The 18,179-nt window shown below is 36.5% G+C and overlaps 1 protein-coding gene across 1 annotated transcript in view; it reads left to right on the plus strand.

Annotated features, from left to right (window-relative positions):
- The window catches only part of LOC112011794 (uncharacterized protein PHLOEM PROTEIN 2-LIKE A4), a 31,903-nt gene extending 14,184 nt beyond the window's left edge, over positions 1-17,719 (plus strand). The window contains exons 3-4 of the mRNA XM_024044131.2: positions 16,771-16,889; positions 17,132-17,719. Coding sequence (XP_023899899.1) covers positions 16,771-16,889; positions 17,132-17,507 — 495 coding nt within the window. The 3' untranslated portion in view covers positions 17,508-17,719. The remainder of the gene's footprint in view (positions 1-16,770; positions 16,890-17,131) is intronic.
- The last annotated feature ends 460 nt before the right edge of the window (positions 17,720-18,179 follow it).

The following is an 18,179-nucleotide window of genomic DNA, read 5'->3' on the forward strand; positions in this document are numbered from 1 at the left end:
TTTATTTAGTTAAAATTGACAAATTATTTATATAAAAAAAAAATTAGATACTGATGTGGCATTTTTTATAATATTTTAATTCCTCCGGCTGCCACCTCAGCTATTTTCATCGGTTGACTGACGAAAATGATGAAAATAACACATGTTAATTGGTTTAGGGATTAAAAGTGGTAAAATTAAAATGTAGGGACCAAAATGGAAAAATGTCAAAATATAGGGACTAAAAGTACATTTACGCCAAATATTTTTATAGGGATTAAGCATGATATTTTTTAAGGTGAGCTCCACTAATGGGGTTATATGCCTTTATACCTGCTTGATCTTTTAGCCAATAATGTCTTGTTGCATGTGCCTCCTCCACTATGTATGGTCCTTCCTTTTTTGGAGAGAACTTATGCTTGATAGCTCCAACAACTCCTCGCACATGTGGAGTAGCTTTCTAAACAAGTTCTCTTATTTGAAACTTTCTTTCTTTGACTTGGCCTTCATGCTTAGCCTTCATATTAGCCTGGTAAAGGCGGTTATGAGAGGTAGCATTGTCGCACATTTCCTCCATGATTTCCAAAGTGTTTTATCTGGGTATTCCTGCAATCTCTGCCAAGTTCACCACTAGTCTTACTAAATCTATTGGGATAACATCCTCAGTGCCATAGACTAAATAAAAGGATGAAGCTCCTATAGCTTATGATTTGGCTGCTATATGAGCCCACAGAGCTATAGGAAGCTCCTCTTTTCACCCCTTTCCATTCTCCTTTGTCATTTTTCCCAATATCTTTAGCAGTCTTTTGTTGGAGGCCTCAACCTAACCATTTCCCTTGGGATAATAAGGTGTAGATGTCGTGTGAGAGATGGAGTACCAGTTTGTTAAACGGCGCACACCATTGTTCAGGAATGGTGTGCCATTATCAGAAATAATTTTGTTGGGTACCCCAAAATGACATATTATATTCTCCCTTAAGATATTAGCCACTAAGCTACCTGTTGCCTTCTTCAAAGTCATAGCTTCTTCCACTTGGTAAATAGCTCAGTGGCTACTAGTTTCCATGAACATCCTTTAGAGGGGGGGTTATAGGTCCTATAAAATCCAGCCCTTAGCTGTGGAATGGATATGAAGCCATAGTTGGATGAAGACTCTGATGGCTGGTGTGTATTTCATCTCCCTGCCTTTGGCATTCTTGACATTTCCTTGCAAAGTCTTGAACATTTCTTTGCATTGTGGGCCAATAATATCCTTCGTGCAAAGCCATTTGCCACAGCTTTCTCCCACCCAGATGTCCTACTGGTTCTCCTTCATGCAAGTTTGAAAGAATGCCATTAACTTCTTTAGCAAGAATACATACCATCCATCTCCCTTGGAAACTTCTTTTGAGTAATTTCCTATCTACCACTTTAAACCTAGTCACATATTTTTTCAACTTCTCCATTTGTACACAATTAGTAGGCAAAATACCTTGTAAAAGGCACCTCAAGTATGGTGCCTACCAATCTTCTTCCAGCAATTCACTATTAAGCACTTCTGCTTGATTTGGAGAAGTAATAGAGCAATTTTTACAACTTCGTTACTCTTCCTTAGCATCATTAGCCATCTTTGGCCAAAAGACTCCTAACCTTTGCAATCTTTTAAAGAGGCTAACATCGAGATTTAAACCATAAACATCATGGTGCAATTTGTGCAACAATGTCAATCACTCCTGCCTTGAGACACACTTCATTAGCAAGCAATTTGCTCCCCTGAGAAACAAATCACCATTGAATCTAAGAAAGTCTTTCATGTTTACTGGTAATTCTAACCGGATGCACTTCCCTTAAGCCATTGCCTTTAACAAGGGTTCTCGCTAATCCTGAGGGAAACATAGTGCATCTTGAGCTAAACCAGGCTGTTTCTCAATTGGGAGTGTCATCTTTTCCTTCTTTAGTACGAACTTGGTGGCCAGAGTGGCTAGCGAATTAGCAAGCTTGTTCTCACCTCTATTAACCACCTTACACTCTACGAAAGCAAAGTTTTCCATGACTCTTTGTACCGCAACTTTATAAGTAGCCAAGCTAGGATTCTTCACCCCAGAAATTCCCTCGACTTGCTTTATCACCAACTCAGAATCACTAAATACCTTCAACCTTTTTATGCCTAATCTTCTGGCAGCTTTCAGCCCTACCAATAAGGCTTCATATTCTACTTCATTACTAGAGCAAGGGAAATGTAGTTTATAGGCAAACATATGCTCTTCCTCTGGTGACTTTAAGACTACACTTATCCTTCCTCCTTGAACAGTAGATGACCTGTCAAAATACATCGACCACTTTTATTCCTCTGTCACCATAATTTCCTGTTGAGGGGGGGGGGTGAGAAATCACTTGTCCCAGGAAAATTAGATAGCAAATCAGCCACTGCCTAGCCTTGGAAAGCAGTTAGTTGTATGCATTCAATGTCAAGACATGATGTCAGGATGGCCCATCGTGCCATTCTTCCTGATAATTGAGGTTGCGTCAAGAGATACTTCACGAGATTACTCTTAGTCACTAGTTGCACACGATGTCCTAAAAAGTAATGATTGAACTTTGTTACAGTGAAGGCTAAAGACAAACATACTTTCTTAGCAGTTGAATATCTTAGCTTTAGTCCCTTCATGAGTCGACTTATACAATACACCGGCTTCTCCACCCCTTCTTACTCCTGAGCTAACAGTGCTCCCAGGGATTGTTCTGTATTTGCTATGTACAATAGTAGCGATTTTCTAGGTATAGGGGCCACCATGGTGTGGGGATTTTCCAATATCATTCGAATCTTCTTGAATGCTTTTTGACATTGATCACACCACATAAAGGTTACTCCTTTCTTTGTCTACTCCATAAGAGGCTTTAAAATCTCATCGAGTCCTGGAACAAATCTTCTCAAATAAGAAACTTTTTTCACAAAGCTTCTCAACTCCTTTAGGGTTGTAGGAGGATTGAGAGTAGTTATTGCTTTAGTTTTCATAGGATCCAAATCAATTCCCCTATAATGAACAAGAAACCCCAAAAACTTCCCTAAAGATACTCCAAAGGCACACTTGGAAGGATTCATCTTCAAATTATGCTCCATGCACCTTTCAAAGACTTGTCTTAGGTGCACTAAATGCTTAAAAGGATTTTTCACTTTTACTACAAGATCATCCACGTAATGTTCAACCTGCTTATGTAGCATATCTCTAAAGATCAACGTCACGGTTCTCTAGTACGTTGCACCTACATTCTTCAATCCAAAAGGCATCACCTTATAGAAATAGTTCCTAACGGGTATTCTGAAAGAAATCTTTAGGGCATCTACTTGGTCCATGAGGATCTGATTATACCCACTATATTCATCCATAAAAGAGAAATGCTCATGACTGGCTGTTGCGTCTACCAAGATGTCGACATTAGGAAGTGGGAATTCATCCTTTGGGTAGGCTTTATTGAGGTCCCGGAAATCTACATAGATTCTTATCTGGCCATTCTTCTTCTTTATGGGAACTATATTAGCTAACTAGCTCGAGCATTCAATCTCCTCGATGAATCTTGCCTTTAAAAGCTTTTACACCTCAAGCTTTATCTTTTCTTCCACATCCAAACGATATTTCCTCGGTGGCTATTTCACAGGCTTAGCATTAGGATCCACCTTCAGCTTGTGCACTACCAAGTTTGGACTCAAACCTAGCATCTCTTGGTAACTTCAAGCAAAGACATCTTTGTACTTCTTTAGCATAGCTATCAACTTTCCTTTCTTTTTTTCAGGTAGATTCTTACTGATCTTTACCATTTTCTCACCTTTTTCATCTTTACCCAAATTGATTTCATCAATTTCTTCCTGCACATTCTTGACACCATCATTCATGCACTTAGGAGCTTCTTTCACACACTCCTTGGCCGCATGAACTTCCTCTAGTTGTTATATTGGATTAAAGGAATTAGACTCGCCATCCTCCTCATCCCCTCCCTTTAAATGTTAGAATTCATATACCACCTAGCCATCAGGCCTGGTGACCCTTCTTATCTTGGAAGGCCTTTCTGGTTTTACCACTTTGCCATCATCATCTTCTTCTTCTTCTTGCAAAGCAATAGGATTGAAAGGAAGAATCTTGTTCTTGCCTTCAAGTTCATATTCTTGATACAAAGCTACTTCAGCAAAACGAAGCTCTGCTCTATCAAAAGGCATCTTAGTAGCCTCAATGATTACTTGTTAGTTTCTCCAAATGGCCTTCACACATTGATGATATGTAGAAGCCACTGCTTTGTGTGCCCTTAACCACGGGCAGCCTAGAATAATGTGGTAGGATGTGTTTCCTTCCATCACGTGCATGAGAGTAGATGCTCAAATTGGTCCAACCCTAAGGTCCAAAGATACATGCCCAAGGGTATTTCATGGTAAAGCTTCTATTCCTGCTACTTGCATTGTCTTTGGAATAATTTTTTCTCTCAAAATTCCCAAGGCATCAAAAGTTAGGAGAGTTAGAATATTAGTAGTTGCACTAGTATCTACCAATGCTCTCTTGAATTGAGATGCTCCTGTAAAGGTAGTAACATACAAAGGTCTATCGCCATCAATAGCATGGTTGACTAGATCTTTGTTAGAAATTGTGATTGAATCCTTTGCTTCCTGGTACGCCACTTACATCAAACTCCCTTCAACAATGACCACTTCATGGTTCCTTTCCATCACCCTGGTCAAGACTTGGGTTGCTTCTCTTCTAGCCATTGGTCTAAGACCTATTCCTTCACTAAAGGAATGTATTTTACCTTCCTGTTGGATCCTCACTATCATCTTTTCATCTACCAGTTATGGCGGTGCTGAACTACTACTAGCCATGTTCTTTGCTTCTTCCTCCATAGGATCCTTACTACCTAGGAAGAACTTTGTTAGCTGCAAAGTTCTTCACTTCATCAACAATGAAAATCAAGAAGCACTTGGTTACAAAACCCTGTGGTGTACAAACGCAGTAGCCTTACATAGAGAAAATAAGTCTCTTGGTCTCTGTATTCATGTGTGACAGCTCTTAAAATAAGTCTTATATATGTCTAGGGTTGTGAGAAAAGAAACCTCAAACAAATACACAAGACTAGGCCAAATTTTAGATCTGGAAATTCTGAAACCGTAATTCTTGATAGATCGAGTTACTGTCGAGCTTCATTTTAAGTTTTGATAGCAAGCATCTGTTGAGACTTAATGAATAGCTTTTCTTCACTTGTTTCTTGGATCAATCTTCATGTCTTTAATACCTGACTTGAACAACATGTTTCTTGAAGTACTAATCCCATTTTAGATCTATCCAATTATAAGTAAATTGCATTTTGTCAAAGGATTAGCCAATTACAATAAATTATGATCCTAACAATCTCTCACTTTGGCAATTCGTGAAAAAACCACAAAAAACAATTATGAGAGAAGTCTAACACAACTATCCCATAATATACAAAAGTACATAAGTCTAACCCTACAACGAACTCTTGAAAAACTTCACAAAAAGAGAGATCATGGCATGGTAGACTTGCAACCTGTCATAACTGAAACACTTAAACAAGAATCATCAAGACATCAAGTGTGAAACATAGACAAGTTGTATATGAGAAGAAACATATGCATAAAGATAGAAAAGAAACAACACATGTGAGACAAAGGTGAAGAAAACATACATCATCTCATATATATATATATATCAAAGAATACAATGTATGTAATAAAAGTGGTTACAAGACCATAGTACATGTAATGAGAAAAACAATACATCAAAACCTCATTACATCCCTCAAAAACACTCTCCCCCTATTTAGTATGCCCTATGCTAGTTCTCCCCCTAACACCTAGACTACTCTCATTTACAAAACTAATTCCCCTTTTTTTCACGAGTGACAAAGGGTGTATTGCTGAGAGGTCATCATCTCATCATCATACATAGAGCTAGAAGCATCATCATCATCATCATCTCCACCATCTGAAGAAGAAGACTCCTCAGCATGCTTAGGTGAAGGTAAGGGCGCAAAACCACCAAGGCGAGAGTTAGATTTCTCTCAAGATGAGAGTTAGAAATCCATTGGTCATTCAACTGGAGTTTATGTTAAATCCACTACTTTGGCAACTAAGGTCTCTAGTGTATCTAGTAGTTCTGGTTATGGTGGAAATTCCTATAGGAATGGCAATTCTGGTGGCAAGGGCAACAAGAATAAGGGCAAAGACAAATCAATGTGCTGTCATTGTGGACTTACAGGTCACATTGTGGAAAAGTGCTATGAGCTTCATGGATATCCTCCTGGCTATAAGGCCAAAGGAAAGAATCCAATGGCTAATCAGGTTGGAAATTCTGAGTTTGGAGCTAATTTTGGGGTCATAGAGTTAGATTCTATGCCTCTACAACAATATTTTTCTCCACAGCAAGCTTTTCCATTCACTATAGATTAGTATCAGAAGATTTTGGCCATGATTGTTAGTTCAAGCCATGGTTTTCAAGGCCAAGGCAACATGACTACTTCTAAAGCTGCTCTGGTGGCTATGGCAAACAACGTCTCTACCATTACTCCACTTGTAGGTATTCCTTTCAACTTAAAGCACTCTGTTTTTGTTGCCAAAGTAATTAATAGAAGTGCCTATAGTTGTACCACTTGGGTTCTAGATACAGGTGCCACAGACCACATCATTTGTTCTGTTAGTTTGCTTACTTCCATAACTAGTTTAACCTAGTGTGTTGTTGAATCACCTAATATAGAGAGTGCTCAAGTGACTCATGTGGGTTTAGTTAGACTTTTTGCAAATCTGATTCTTGAAAATGTCCTTTACGTACCTTCCTTTTCTTTCGATTTATTGTCCATTAGCAAACTCACTCAAAATTTTCCACATTGCCTTGTTTTCCTTTCTCAATTCTATTTTATTTAGGACCTTTTCTCTTGGAAGACGATTGGAATAGGTGAAGTGCATCATGGACTCTACTTGTTGCAAAGATCAGATTGTATTAATCTTTCATCCTTGACAGACCATCTTTCCAACCACAAGTTTGCTCATTCATCCTCTTTTGTCAATTATGTAACTAGTATGCCTAGACTTTGGCATTTTAGATTAGGTCATCCCTTCATGAAAAAGTTGTTACCTTTACAAGAAACCTTATCTGTTACTTTCAATTCTTGTACTGATATTTGCCACATATGTCCTTTGGCGAAATAGAAAAGGTTACCTTTTCCTTTCAATAACAATTTCTGTGCTTCTCCATTTGATCTTGTACATGTTGATATATGGGGGCCTTATTTTGTTCCAACTCATGAAGGTTTTAGATATTTCTTGTCCATTGTTGATGATGCTACTAGAAGTACTTGGGTTTATCCTTTGAAAACTAAATAAGATGTTAGAGGTCTACTTGTTTCCTTTTACAAAATGATTCAAACTCAATTTAAGACTAATATCAAGTATATTAGATTTGATAATGGACAAGAATTTTCCATGGTTGATTTCTATTCTGCTTATGGTATAATACATCAAAAGAGTTGCATATACACTCCTCAACAGAATTCTGTGGCAAAGAGAAAACGTCAGCACCTTTTATCTATTGCTAGGGCATTAAGACTTCAATCAAACATACCTTTGTGTTACTAGGGACTGTATTCTTACTGCAGCCCATGTTATCAACAGGTTACCATCTCATGTTTTACAAAATAAAACTCCTTTTGAGCTTCTTTTTCATTCTAAGCCTTCTAATGCACATCTAAGGGTGTTTGGTTGTTTGTGCTATGCTTCCACTATTTCTGTTCATAGGGACAAATTTTAGCCTAGAGCCCAAGCCTGGGTTTTTTACTAGGCTATCCTCTTGCTACAAAAGGGTATAAATTTCTTAATCTTACTTCTAGAAAAGTTTTCATTTCTAGAGATTTAGTTTTTCATAAGAACATATTCCCTTTTATTTCTTATGATTCTATGTCTTCATCTCATTCAACTGATTTTCCATATCCTTCTCCCGATTCTTCTTCCACTCTTACCACATTACCTATTGATTCACCTGTTTATCATGGTAATTTCTTTCATGATTAGCGTTTTGCACTTGATGTTGATTCAGATTTTGATGATGATGCTGAATGTTCTCCTTAATCTGTTTCAACTCAAGATGTTGAACTTGCTAAATCTAATACCTTACCTTTAGTTCACCAATCAAATGAGTCAGCTGTTGTTCCCTTAGTTGAACCCCCTGCTCTATCACCTGCTACATCACCTGTTGTACAACCTGATGTTCCATCTTAGGGTCTTAGGAGGTCCATTAGAGTGTCACATACCCTATCTTAGTTACAATCTTATCATTGCAATCAAGTCAGTGCTTCATCTTCACTTTCTACTCCAACAATTCCTAAGAAAGGTACTGCCTATCCTCTTCACAATTTCCTTTCTTATTCTCACCTCTCTACAAAACATAGACATTTTTGCAATTCCATTTCTTTTGTTGTGGAACCTAATTCTTATGCCTAAGTTGTTAAGGATCTTAAGTGGAAAGAGGCAATGGCAGCAGAGGTTGCTGCTTTGGAGGCTAACAATACTTGATCTCTCACTTCCTTACTTTCCCACAAGAAGCCTATAGGCTGCAAATGGGTATACAAAATCAAACATAAGGCAGATGGTTATACATAGAGACATAAGGCAAGGCTAGTTGCAAAGAGTTTCACTTAAAGAGAGGGTTTAGATTACACAGAAACCTTTTTTCTAGTTGCTAAAATGGTCCTTGTTAAAGCTTTGCTTGCTATGGCTACTGTGAAAGGATGGAATTTGTCTCAACTTGATGTTTACAATGCCTTTCTACATGGGGATCTTGAAGAAGAAGTCTACATGGTCTTACCTCCAGGCTTTCATAGCAAGGGGGAGGTTGTTTGTAAACTTAAAAAATTCTTATATGGTCTAAAGCAAGCTTTTAGACAATGGTTTTCAAAGTTTTCTCATGCTTTGATTCAATCGGGTTTCAATCAATCCAAGGCGGATTACTCTCTCTTTACAAAGAACAGTTCTGAAGCTTTTATTGCATTGCTTGTTTATATGATGATGTTCTCATAGCTAGTGACAATGTACAAGCAATGGCAGACCTCAAAGTATTACTAGATAAGCAATTCAAGCTTAAGGACCTAGGAGACTTGAAGTTCTTCCTGGGCCTAGAAGTTGCAAGGTCTAAAGAAGGCATTAATTTATGTCAACGAAAGTATGCTTTAGAGCTCTTAAGTGATGCAGGTTTGTTGGGTTGTAAACCAACAAAAACACCTATGGAACAGAATCTGAGACTAAGCAAGTATGAAGGAAAAGAGTTGAAAGCCCCTAGCATTTATAGGAGATTGATTGGTAGACTTCTTTACCTAACCATTACAAGACCAGATATCACCTTTGCAGTCCATAGGCTAAGTCAATTCATGGCTAAGCCTAGAATGCCACACCTTCAAGTTGCGAATAGGGTTTTACAGTATATTGAGGGCACACCAGGTCAAGGTTTATTGTTTTCTTGCAAGTTTGAATTGCATATCAAAGCCTTTGTTGATGTAGATTGGGCTACATGCTCTGATACTTGAACATAAACTGCATGATATTGTGTTTTTATTAGGGAATCTTTAGTTTCTTGGAAGTCTAAAAGGCAACAAACAGTTTCAAGATCATTAGCAGAGCTAGAATGTAGGGCAATGGCAGTGGCAGTGTGTAAGCTTGTTTGGTTGATAAGCTTTCTCAAAGACATTCAAGTCCCTCATTCTAAAACAACTTTGCTTTTTAGGGTCCGTTTGTTTTGGGTGAAAACAGTTTCAGAAAAAGCATTTTCCATAAAATAGGTTGTTTTGGTGCGTAAGGAAAATTGGGTCAAATGGAAAATCATTTCCGTTGACCTTCAATAATGCCTTCTGATTATGGAAAATCATTTCCGTTTTCATTTTACCTTCAATTCACTTCCGGAAAAAGAGAGAGAGAGAGAGAGAGAGAGAGAGCGAGAGCGCGCGAGGAAGAAGAGAGAGCCGGCGACCCACGAACCCAGAGCCTAAAACCGACGACCACCGCCACGAGCCGTCGACCCACGAACCCAGAGCCCAGAGCCGTTGACCCACGACCCACCGATCTTCGAACCAAAGCCAGCGACCCACAATCCCAGAGCCCAGAGCCTTCGACCCAGACCCAGACCTTCGACCCATCGCCTTCGACCTTCGACCTTTGAACCATCGCCTTCGACCCAGACCTTCGACGACCCAGACCTTCGACCCAAATCTCGTTATCGACCCAGACCCAGACCCAGACCCATCGCTCTCTCTTCCTCGTTCTCGTCGACAACTCAGTTTTGTTTTTTTAAAGTTTGATTGTTGTTGTTGTTGTGGTGGTGGTGTGGTGGTGATGTTTTGGTGGTTGTGAGTTTTGATTGCCGGAATTTGCTGTTGGAATTTGTTGTTGAATTGGCTGTGATGTTGAAATTTTTTGTATAAAATTTGTTTGGATGCTGAGAAAATAGCTGAGAAAATGTGAAAAAATTGTAGAAAAATAGCATTTTCAGAATAGAACCAAACACATGAAAATATTTTCCACAACAATTTTTATAATACAACCAAACACCTGAAAATAGCATTTCCGGAATATAGGCTATTTTCTAGAAATTATTTTACGCGAACCAAACGGACCCTTAGTGATAGCCAAGCTGCATTGCATATTGGAGCTAACCCTGTGTTCCATGAGTGGACGAAATACATTGAAATAGACTATCACATTGTTAAGGATAAAGTTCTGGCTAAGGTAATACGATTGCTACATGTTAGGCCCAAGTCTCAAGTTGGAGATCTCTTAACAAAGGCACTTGGTTCCCAACAGTTCTCTCATTTACTGACCAAGGTGAATATGGTGAATGTACATTCCCTTCTTCTTCTTTAGGGGGGTATCAAAAGGTTCTGACCATAGATGAGCCAAGCACCTAAATTGGAACTATCAAAGAACAGAGTCTTGGAACAAGTTGCTTTTGCATCTACATAAACGACAGTAGTTTGGCATTTGGTCTTTAAAGCTACTTGTAGTTTTAGGCTTAGCGATTAGTAGGTTAGTTATATTTATATACACATGTCAGTAGCTGATTGGGTATTTTCATAATTGAGTTTTGGAGGGAAACCCGTATAATTTGGGAAATTTGTTTAGGGAGTTAGTTACATTTTTCTTGTATAATTATCTGTGTACATTCAGTTTTCTAATTAATGCAAAGTATTTATTCATCAAACAATCAAACTTTCATAGTTCTCCTTAGTACATTTTTTCTTATAAATGTACAAACTTTCCATATTTATATAACAATTATAAAAATAAAAAATCATAAAAAAAAATTAACCTCTCTCACAATTTAAAAAAAAAAATATATATTTTTTAGGAAATAATATTCTAATGCTACAATTTACAATCAAACAAATGATTACGTTTAGTTATTCCATTACAATACCTTTTATTTCAAGTAATAAAAATTACAATTTCTATTTTTCATTTAGTGTACCATATGTGCCCTAAACTTTTCATACTTGAAAGAAATCCATAAATCTAGAAGGTGTTCACATTCAAGTGGAAATTCCGTTATAAGAGGGCAGTTGACATCAATCTCTACTCGCACCCTTACAAATCTCTTCCACTTTCCAACTCCACTTCCTACCAAATCTACATCCAAAGTCCTTCCTATGAAACTCCCAATCATAAAAAAGATTGTTTTTAGATTGCTTAATTAGCGGTAAACTATGGACCTGAACTGAAAATTCAGTAGTGGTAAGGTCTCCCGCGTTTAGACTTGGGTTTGGATTAAATGTTCCCCTTTGACAGAAAATGACCTACGATCCCAGGCTCTATTCACATTAGCCTCATTTCTAAGCCTTTGTTTGGGAATTCATAAATGAATGAAATGGAATAGTCATAAAGAAATAGAATGGAATAAAATGTATTTAAATAAAGGAAAATAATGGAAATGAAATGGAATTAAATAATCTTGTTTGGATGTTTTAAAATAAACGAATAGAAAGGAATGGAAGATAAGTAATCTTGTTTGGGAGTAACATAGAGGAAAATAAATGAAATCATTTCATGGTAATATTATTATTAGACTTAGACTCCTATTTTAAAATAAAGAGTTGAATATATAGGGGTCTTTTGGAAGTTTTAGTAAAGAGCTAAATATATAGGAGTATTTTGGGAGGAATGAAAATTTGAGATTTTAAGGGAATAAAGTATTCTCTCCTACCTATTCTATTATCTCTCACTTTTTTTTTTTTTGGTGAGAGCTTAAACTTATGGTGTCCGCTTCTAATGGTAGTTCTTTTTCATCAGACCAAGACGTTAATCAGTTTTTGGTGTAGGCGGGGATTAAACCCTAGATCTCTTATACAACTTTTAGAAACTTTACTAGTTAAGCTAACTAGAACCCACTATTATCTCTCACTTAAATTCTTAAATAAGGGAATGAATTTTCTATTCCTTCTATTAAAATTCCAAACAATAGAATGAAAGAATATTCTAATTATTATTTTCATTTTTTTCCATTTCATTTTTTCCCTCCTTTCAAATGAGCTGTAAAGGTCTGTTTGGTTGGTGTGGAGAGTGTGAAAAAGTAGGAGGATAAAAAATGGAGAAGGGATGGAAAAAAAGGGGGAAGAAGAGGTTTTTTTTTTTTTTTTTTTTTTGCCCCTGGTGTTTGGTTGGAGGTGGAAAGTGAAGGAATGAAATACACTTTTGTTTGATTGAGAAAAATGAGAGGATGGAACATATAGCTTGTATATATTTACTTTCATACCCCTATTGGATAAGAAAAAAAGTAACAAGTTAGCAAAATAAAATAAAATAAAAAATAAACAAATGAAAAAATAAAATAAACAGATGAAAAAAAAAAAAAACGGATGAACATTTAAAAAAAAAAAAAAAATTGAATGAGAAGTACCAAAAAAAGACAAAAACCAAAGGGCACTTGGTAACAAAAAAAGGGCAAAAACCGAAACAGGTGAGTAACTAAAAAGGACAAAAACCAAAGAAGAAAAAAGAAAACGACAAACCTATTTGAACGTTGCACAGTGTGAGCATTTTGGTCAAGCATGCAGGAGCTTTTTGTGTTTCGATTTTCTCTCCAGTTTACTTTATGTTTTGTGGAGAAAAAGTCTTAGTTGGTCCGGAGAGAAAACGCTCAGGTTCCTACAGTTTTTCCTTTTAAAATAACCCCAACCACACCCAAAGATAATAATTTTCTCAACTTTTCTCCTCCTATTTTCCATTCCCCTAAAATCACCCCAACCAAATGGGGACTAAAGGTGAACATAAAAATATTTCTATTTAAAACTGATACATCAACCTCATAAATAAGGTTTCAAGCTTTCCTTAATATTTATTTCACTACCATATTAAGAGTCATTAAGAAATTTAAATTATATAAAATCTAATAAAAATAGTCTTGAATGTATTGACGTAAAAAAAAAAAAAATCAAAACAAAACAAAATGTAAGGACATGAAATTTTACAATTTTCTTCTACTAACAAAATTATTAAAAAAAAAATGATTGATGAGAGATAAAGTGAGAAATGAGAATATTGAAATGAGAATAATAAAGTGAGAGAGACTGAAATGATGAGAGACAGAGAGAGAGAGAGAGAGTGATGATACTTGTTGCAACTACAAGTCGAGCTGTTGAGGAGAGATAAAGTCGAGGAGAGCCAAGCTATCGATGCCTTCAAGAATATCTCCAGTCCACAATATCTCTCTTCATATCGTTTCTTAGGAAAAATGAATTTAGGGATTATTTTTATGAAATGAGTTGAATGAATTATGAATCTGAATAATTATGATTTATTTTTATTTTTATTTTTATTTTTTAATGACTTTTTTTGTTGAATATTTTGTTCATTTGTTGTTATTTGGCCTAATATTCTTGTTGTTTGGGTTATTTTTGCTGTTATTTAGACTAATTTTTAGAGTTGTGCTAAGGAAAGAACAAATTGTCACAATAGTCAGTAGCTAAGGTGCTAGTCTCTCGTAGGTCAAAATAAAATAAAATAAAATAAAATTAGGACTCACCAAAATTAAATAAGATTCATGTAACATAGCATCACAGTCACGAGGATTATCACTTATAGATGCATTTTCACAAACATGTGGCATGTTACATTCATTGCCAACCAAATCATACAAAGAAGCATACAAAGCACAATCCATGGCAAATAAACACAAGGAGTCAAGGATCACACTTAGGTATTTAAACTACAGCAAGTGCACCCACTTTGATACAAATTGAATGTTCAAATAGCGTATAAAACACTATGAACGTTTAGACCCCCAAATTATAAAATACCAATTCACGCTTAATATTAAACAATGTATGTGCGGAAAATGAACATAAGCTTATAATATAATTGATAAACAATCTAAACTAAATAAAATCACATCCACAGTAGAAATTAAATGGTGAAGATTAAGGGAAGAGAGATACAAACACAAGGACAACAAAACGATGTGTTATCGAAAAGGAAACCGAAGCCCTCGGCGTAAAACCTATCCGCCACCCTTCAAGCGGTCAATAATCCACTAAAGAATGAAGTTGGAATACATGAACAACAGAAGCCCTTCCAAGCATAATTTACCCAGTGTACCTAAGCCCTCCAAGCTTCTTGCTCTAATGAGGTTACGCCGAATCTATTTTTTCTTTAGCTTACCGGATTCCATTATAGCCCATAGCATTAACTAATAACCATTAGTCCCTTCCTAATTGCTTCCCAACGCATCAAATAACCTTCTCACAGATGTGGGTATGGTGAGAAAATGATTTGTAAGAACCTCTCAAGGATATAACAATAGAGAGGGTGAGAGTAGAGGAATTTGAAGAGTCTATATGTGAACATTGTGGATGAATCAATCTTATTTTTCTCTAGGGTTTCTCTCTCAAAATTCTCTCTAGAAGCTCTCTACATTTCGTGGGTATAAGGAATATTTATACTGGGGTGAGAATGGAATTCGAAGAGTTAGGCTTTTCAAAATAAGGCTGGCTGACATCTTGGCCTCGCGACTTGACTGAGTCGCGAGTTCAAGCCGCGAGATAACAGAACGGCTAGGCTAGACTTTTTGTCCTATAGTGCTCCAGCTGGCGTGACTGTTCATCTTCTCGCACGCTTCACTTGTGTGCTGCAGTTGGCGGCTTGCCAGTCGCGAGTCACTCACGAGTCCCAGGCGTGAGTCTATGCATCCTTGCACAATCTTGAGCATTTCTTCATACTCTCTCACTCACTACCCTTACATGATTTCCACCTAAATACAATGTTTTTCACAAATAAATAACAATGGTTGCNATAAAATACCAATTCACGCTTAATATTAAACAATGTATGTGCGGAAAATGAACATAAGCTTATAATATAATTGATAAACAATCTAAACTAAATAAAATCACATCCACAGTAGAAATTAAATGGTGAAGATTAAGGGAAGAGAGATACAAACACAAGGACAACAAAACGATGTGTTATCGAAAAGGAAACCGAAGCCCTCGGCGTAAAACCTATCCGCCACCCTTCAAGCGGTCAATAATCCACTAAAGAATGAAGTTGGAATACATGAACAACAGAAGCCCTTCCAAGCATAATTTACCCAGTGTACCTAAGCCCTCCAAGCTTCTTGCTCTAATGAGGTTACGCCGAATCTATTTTTTCTTTAGCTTACCGGATTCCATTATAGCCCATAGCATTAACTAATAACCATTAGTCCCTTCCTAATTGCTTCCCAACGCATCAAATAACCTTCTCACAGATGTGGGTATGGTGAGAAAATGATTTGTAAGAACCTCTCAAGGATATAACAATAGAGAGGGTGAGAGTAGAGGAATTTGAAGAGTCTATATGTGAACATTGTGGATGAATCAATCTTATTTTTCTCTAGGGTTTCTCTCTCAAAATTCTCTCTAGAAGCTCTCTACATTTCGTGGGTATAAGGAATATTTATACTGGGGTGAGAATGGAATTCGAAGAGTTAGGCTTTTCAAAATAAGGCTGGCTGACATCTTGGCCTCGCGACTTGACTGAGTCGCGAGTTCAAGCCGCGAGATAACAGAACGGCTAGGCTAGACTTTTTGTCCTATAGTGCTCCAGCTGGCGTGACTGTTCATCTTCTCGCACGCTTCACTTGTGTGCTGCAGTTGGCGGCTTGCCAGTCGCGAGTCACTCACGAGTCCCAGGCGTGAGTCTATGCATCCTTGCACAATCTTGAGCATTTCTTCATACTCTCTCACTCACTACCCTTACATGATTTCCACCTAAATACAATGTTACTAATTACTAAATTAAAAGCAAATTTGGCACGGAATAAAGCCAAAAAGATGGTTGATTAAATTCAACCTTACAAAAATTAAAAATAAGGATGTTGTAAAAATGTTGTGAAATTTCTTTTGTGTCTATAGAATTTCTTTATTTTTATTTTTTATTGTTTTAGGGGTTAAGGATTATGTTTATATATATATATATATATAATTTTTTTTTTTGCAAGTATATATATATATATATATTTTTCAAGTCAAGGTGTTCATTTGAACACCCTAAACTTTATTAAAAGTTTAGATTTCGCCACTAAACTTTAAAAGGTATGCAAGTCAAACTCGTGTGATTCCGAGTTAAATGTTATTCTCATACTATAGTATATAATCAGACAAAAAAAAAAAAAAAATTTACCAAGTTGTCAATGAGTTAAAAGGTTTTTGGCTCCTTAGTGTTGTTATAGCTGTTTTTGTTTTTCTATTGTTATTATTGCTTTAATTTCATGTTCTTATTCATAATTTATCCTATTGTAGAAGTATTTTGTTGACGAGAAGTTCAACAAGAATTGCTTCATAGTGTTTGCCCGAAAACTTTTAATCAGTTGGGCTGAAAATCCCGATTATTGGAAATGGACCAAAGAGAAAGACGTGAGGTAAATAGCTTAAGACCTTCATATTATTTTTAAAGCTACTCAACGTTTTGAAACAGATGGCATGAGAGGTAATAGGGCGTGATTGTGAAGATTCTTATTTACTCGAGGAACTAACAAATCACGAGTATTTTTAGAAAGATTGATGGGAAAAATTGTAGCTCTAATATAAGTTTTTTTGTTGGCTCGGTATTGAGGGCTTCTTATCCAAATAATGAACACTTAAATCTTACTTGGTTTTGCAGTGGTGAAGATATTGAAGTGGCTGAGCTATCAAAGGTATGTTGGTTGAACATTGAAGGGACGATTCAGACAATTTATCTCTCACCAGGAACTGTGTATGAAGTTGTGTTTGTCGTGAAGATGAAAGATGAAGGTATCTGTAACATGAGGAATTTCTCGATGACACTTACGATCATTTTCCCACGTTCGAAAAGTTTAACGCGCTCAGCAAATTTAAAAGAAAAACCTTTAGGAACTTGGATTGAGATCCTGGTAGGTGAGTTTACAATGTTACCAGAAAATGTTGGAGACATTTCATTCAAACTGGGAGAATATTCTTCAGATTGGAAGAAGGGGCTTGTTGTGAAATGTGCCACAATTCGACCGAAGAACTACTAGGCACCTGGATGTTAAGCTTTATCAATGTGTTCAAGGCGACGAATGTGTGGTCAAATATGTGTAATTAACAACCAAACTAAATTATATATTACATATGTAAAATTAGTCTTAGAATTTGCTCTTCCGCAAAGGATTTTGATAAATTACTATTAGTTTCAAAAATTTAAGCCATAAAGGAATATTAATTTAATCATTTGGCTGTTATTTTAATACTTTCCCCAAGTGTGAATATAGACTTGTTCTTAATAAGTGAGACTCAACACGTGAGATTTTTAAGATTTTTTTTAAAATGGAAGATAGAACAAAGATAGGATTCAAATTTAAAATCACTTGCTTTTATATCATGTCAAAAACAAAAATAGACAAGAATAAGAGAGATTTTTAGCGTTCACCCAAAAAAGTTTACGTCCATCTGTGTTTGTTATACCTCTCTATATTGCACTGCGTTACAGAAGGTTCTTTATACACACATGTCCTACACACAAAATGCCAACTAGTGCAATTTGAGTTGACGGATATATCATATAACGAGTGAGTGCTTTTGCTGATTACATGGAGATGTGCTCCTTGATGTGGTTAGGAAACTTTCCATATTGACTTGGTCTTCCTCGACACACCCCCTCAAGTCGGAGTGGATATTCCGTGATGCACGGATCCGAATAACAAAAAGAA

The sequence above is a fragment of the Quercus suber genome, unplaced genomic scaffold (genome assembly GCF_002906115.3).
Source record: "Quercus suber isolate HL8 unplaced genomic scaffold, Cork oak 2.0 scaffold_386, whole genome shotgun sequence".
In the NCBI taxonomy this organism is placed as follows: domain Eukaryota; kingdom Viridiplantae; phylum Streptophyta; class Magnoliopsida; order Fagales; family Fagaceae; genus Quercus; species Quercus suber.